Source organism: Thalia democratica, chromosome 2 (genome assembly GCF_965202585.1).
Source record: "Thalia democratica chromosome 2, ktThaDemo2.hap1.1, whole genome shotgun sequence".
Lineage (NCBI taxonomy): Eukaryota > Metazoa > Chordata > Thaliacea > Salpida > Salpidae > Thalia > Thalia democratica.
The window spans coordinates 29,398,266-29,403,240 of record NC_139166.1 but is presented as its reverse complement, the minus strand read 5'-3'; the positions used below and the strand labels follow the sequence as shown (position 1 = coordinate 29,403,240).

Genomic DNA, 4,975 nt, shown 5'->3' with positions numbered 1-4,975 from the left:
ATGGACCAACTAAACAGCAACGACTTTGAAGTTTTGTACAAATTGTTTGACCTTGTCTCAGTGAAGAATTCCAAAATAATAATGGTTGGAATTGCAAATTCACTTGATCTTACAGATAGAATGCTTCCAAGGTATTAAAAAATTAGTATTTTTGAGTAGATATATCTTTAAAAAGTTTTTTTTTTCGACGGTTTTTAAATTTTTGTCAGTCTTTTCATAAGTTTCCTGAGGTATGTTGTTTTTTTATTTATAAAAAAAGTCATTTAGTTAATTTTACTTACGTTTACTTTTTATGGCAAAAAAAAGTTATTATTAGTTAAAAGTTTTACTCGACTAGTGATTCTAATCTACACATCATACATCTCTTAATTAAAAAAATCATTTTGTGCTATGAAATAATAACTTTAAAGTTTAGAGAAACTAAGCAAAGCATTTTTTATCAGGCTCCAAACTAATGCAAAACTGAAATCTAAATTAGAATTATTGAACTTTAAGCCTTACAGCCAGTCTCAGCTTGTTAAAATTATAGAATCAAGACTACCTGAGGTTGTTTTTTAAGTTTATAATTCTTTTATCCTAAGTTTGCATACAATATTATACTGTTTTTAAATAGTATATGAATAATAATATTTGATAAGGTAATATATTTAGATAACTTTAGTAGTAATTTGGTTTAAATTTTTACTATGAAATGTATAAATAAGAATTTTTGTAAAAAAGTTTAAGTATGTCAATGAAATCATATTTTAAAATCTAATCTATCTTAAGTGATTTTACTTTAGAAATATTGCTTGATAATATTTTTTGTAAGTAAAAAAGTATATATAAATATATCAGGGAACGAATCAGTTCTCATCAATAGACAAGATGTCAATTCAACTGGCAGCCAGAAAAATATCTTCAAGTTCTGGTGATGTTAGAAAACTACTCAATACAGTACAACGAACTATTGAACTAAATGGTTTGTTCTTTGGTTATTAAAAAAATGGTTAATTTTTATTTATTTCTATGTTGTTGTTAAAAGTATTGGCCTGAAGAATATAGCGACTAAGTTCAGTTATTTATGGTTTCAATTTATATAATTCTTGTATTCAGCTGCTTTTTGTTTTATTATTATTATTATGTTTATTGGGCAATGTTGGACTCAGGCATCAAAACCTGAGTCACTTAAACCAGTGCTTCTGAAATGGGGTTCCGCGGAACCCTAGGGTTCCGCGACGCCTCTCAAGGGTTCCGCGAAGCTTTTCGAAATTTAAAAAAGAACATTTATTTAATTAAACGTTTTACGTAAAATTAAAATTAGGGGTTCCGCGGAAAAGTTAAACTTTGGAAAAGGGTTCCGCCACTAGAAAAAGGTTCAGAAGCACTGACTTAAACAGTATACACAATGAGAAAAATAAAAATAAAATAAATTTATTTTCAACGAAAAATGAACATAAACAAAATATCAAACAAAGTTAAGATTATAAAAAACTCATTATTAAGTTTAAACTTATTTGCTTGATATAAAAGGCGATAACTTAGTTCATACAAACACATTTGTACAATATTAATAAAAGTAAATTAGTAGTCTGTTAGGGGGGAGGCCATGGTAAATAAACTAATTAATATTACAAATAGAAAATTGAAGAAGTCAGTAGTTAACTTTGATGAGAAAAGCATTATATAATTTTTATTTAATTATGTTTTTCTATAGTTTTTGTGGAAATTTACTGAATTTTACTGATATTTATACTGTTTAAATTAAATGTTTTCAGTTTTAAGCGAAAATGTTCCAGCCTCTCACACGATACTAAATCCAGTAGTAACTTCTTCCACATTGTCTTTTTCTCTGAAAAGATCTTTTGTTTCAAATTTTTTTTTGATATAGTTGTTTTTTTAAACTCTCGTAACTTGTATCATTCTTAATTGCAATCAACAACATTTAATTTATTTTAAGATGTTTAAATAAAAAAATCAAGTATGTAGTGATCTAAAAAAGTAGAGTCCAGTAATTTGATATCTTAAATTAATTATTTGATTGTAATTATAAAAAAATTAAGTTACATATATTTAATTAAATTTATATATAACGATTTTATAAAAAACAATAATTTTCTGACTATTTTAAGTGGTCACTTTTAGGCTGGATAAATTGTATTTTTATATATTGAAGATAAATTAGTATAAACGTTTTAAAATGTTAATTTTGATAAGGCTTACGATACTTGCTGACTAATTTGATAGAAATAACTCCGTATAAAGTAAATTTTTTAAAGTATTAAATTTTCATTGTGTAAAAGTATCTAGTTTTTGATATTTAAGATTTTAAACAATTCATTTTACAACAACTTTTTCACACTAAAAAGTTAACATTTTCTTAAAAGTTTAATTTCACAATATAAAGTTGTCTTTTATTGTTTGTTGTAGTCAGCAAACTTTCTTACAAGTCATAAAAGAACTAATTTGTTAAAAAAATTCTATGGTAATCAGCGTTTTACTATCAAATTTTCACACATTAGCACATCATTCATACAAATGGTTTATTTTTTGTTCAGAGTTGCTAATGATTATAATTGTAGTTACTTTCTATTTCAAGATAAAACTTGTGTTTAATATTTTGATATACTTGTAATTTCATGTTATAATGTAAAACTAAAAGTATAGTGATACATTAAGTATTTTTATAATCTGAAATAAGTTTTACACTTTATTAAAGTTTATTTGCTTGATCTATTGTTTTGATTTATTTATTAAATTGATGCTATGTTTTTATTTATTTTGTAAACGTAATTAAAAAAACTGATAAAATTTTGAACTTTTTTAGTAAATATTAATACTAAAATTGCTATTCTTAAACAGGAGGTGTCAAAGTAAATCCGATTCAAATGAATAAGTACATGACGTCATCGCAACAAAACAACAAACAGTACATTGAACTTCCAATGCAACAAAAATTGGTCATATGTACCTTGTACAACATATATAAAAAACAGAAAACTAAAGAAGTGTTGTGTAGTAAGGTGAGTTTAATATTGTTTTGCATAGTATTTTCTGTAACCAGTCTAAGATAAGTTCAAGCTTTTTTACTACAAAGATGATAAAATGAAAAATAGTTAAAGGCTTTAAGTTATTTGTTTTTCAAAATCAGTAGGTATGAATTACCAGATTTTGAAGTGAATTTAATATAAATAGAAGCTCTCATTATCTTTTATAAAAAGATTGTACAAAACTGACTGTAAATTGAAAGTGATACTATTTTATAGTTTTTACTGGAAACTATTACTGTCAATTTTTATTTTTTGATTAATTTCTTCCCAGAGTCTTTAAAAATGTCATAAAATATTAGTATGTTACACTTCTGTAATTTATAAATTTTTGCCTTTTGTTAAGTTGATAAGATATTAAATTGTATTTTTGTTTAAATTAATGAAATATATATCCAATCTGTATACATTAGCAGATAGAATTAAAAGTACATTTGTTTAATAAATTCTTTAGCTTGTATAAACATAGTCAATTAAGATCATTAAATATCTTTAAGTAAATTTCTGTTCGGTCAAATTAAAATTAATTTTTATTCAATGCAGTTATACGAGATGTTCAAATGCGTATCATGCAAACAAAACGGCTCCTGCTTGGGACAATCAGATTTCTTTAATATTTGCCAGTCTTTGTCTGATAGAAGAGTTTTAGATATTAAAAACGCCAAGAAAAATATTAGCATTAATAGACAATCTAAGGTAATTTTAATTTGACAACTTGTGTTGCTAATAAACTGTTTTAGTACTTAATTAAAATTATGCAGCACACAGCTCATAAACATATTTAATAGTATTGAAAAAAAATATTAAAGTTTAAGTATTAAAATGTAATAAGGTATTATACAATTTTGTAGTTAATTGACTAACATAATATTTATTAAACTAATTAGTTAATTTATAACTTGTTACACAATCTAGGTTATAAGTAACTTATAATTTTAAGTAATTACAATAATTTTAACAAAATAAAAATGTATTATTAAAGCTTAAATGGTACTTATTGATAATTTTTTTTAAATGTTATTTAAAAAAGTTTATTTTTCAATCCATAAATATAACTTATCGATCATTTTTTTCGAGCGATAATTAAAGTTTTACTCTATGTTTTTAAAACATAGATATAAAATAATTATTTTTTTTTCGTAGAGTATAAAAAAACCTACAAAATTCTAACTTGTACTAATTAATTTCAATAATTATAGGTGAAATTTGCAACTGCTGAATCAGAAATTATCGAGATCTATTTTAAGGGTAATAGCTATTTTGAAAAAGTTCTCAATGACTTCTTCTAATATGACTGTGACTTTATTATATTATTTATTATATTTTATTGATGGTGACGGATTTTATCTTCTGTATGACATTGTAAATATAGTCCTGAAAATTTTAAAACTTTTAACTTTTATAAATGTTTAGTAAGTGAATTTATGAAATTGTAACTTTTTAGAGTTTTTTTTTTGAAGTTAAAACTTGCATTTAAGTATTAAATGCTTTGTTTAATTATTGTAACTGCAATATTGCTGAATGATATTTTTAACGGAATGCCAAAATTATGTGTTTCTTTGGTTTAATAAATTTTTATATTTTTCATCTGAATATTAAAAAACATATTATATTTAATTTAACTAACATTTCTAACTAGTAAAAAAAAAATTCAGTTAGGTATTATTGTGTTTTCCTGTAGGAAAATGGATTATGTCTCATCTCACAACATACCGTTATCGTATTATTACGTGGAGATTATTTAAAATTGTTCTATCATATTTTGTATAGTTTTTGCAAAGATTATGATTACAGCAATTCATCTCAATGATATGTACAACTTTCCAAATTGAACACTATTGACTAAAGAAAAAATTTAAAGTCATAAGATCACGGTTGCCACAAAACCTGGAAAAACGTGGAATTTGAGAAATTTTGAAAAAAAAAGCTGGAATTTTGTACAAAAAATG

The 4,975-nt window shown here is 23.9% G+C and overlaps 1 protein-coding gene across 1 annotated transcript; it reads left to right on the top strand.

The window, feature by feature from the left end:
• LOC145828521 (cell division control protein 6 homolog) lies at positions 1-4,315 on the top strand. Its single transcript, XM_082936277.1, has 6 exons — positions 1-131; positions 444-546; positions 838-961; positions 2,842-3,002; positions 3,570-3,722; positions 4,226-4,315. Exons 1-6 carry the CDS (start codon positions 1-3, stop codon positions 4,313-4,315), a joined length of 762 nt encoding a protein of 253 aa, XP_082792403.1.
• Positions 4,316-4,975: the final 660 nt, after the last annotated feature.

Excerpts from the sequence above, each read along its gene's own strand:
- LOC145828521 (XM_082936277.1), top strand. The coding sequence starts at position 1 with ATGGACCAACTAAACAGCAACGACTTTGAAGTTTTGTACAAATTGTTT. Across the intron at positions 3,003-3,569 it reads AAGAAGTGTTGTGTAGTAAG|TTATACGAGATGTTCAAATG; the intron begins GTGAGTTTAATA and ends TATTCAATGCAG. Across the intron at positions 3,723-4,225 it reads GCATTAATAGACAATCTAAG|GTGAAATTTGCAACTGCTGA; the intron begins GTAATTTTAATT and ends CAATAATTATAG.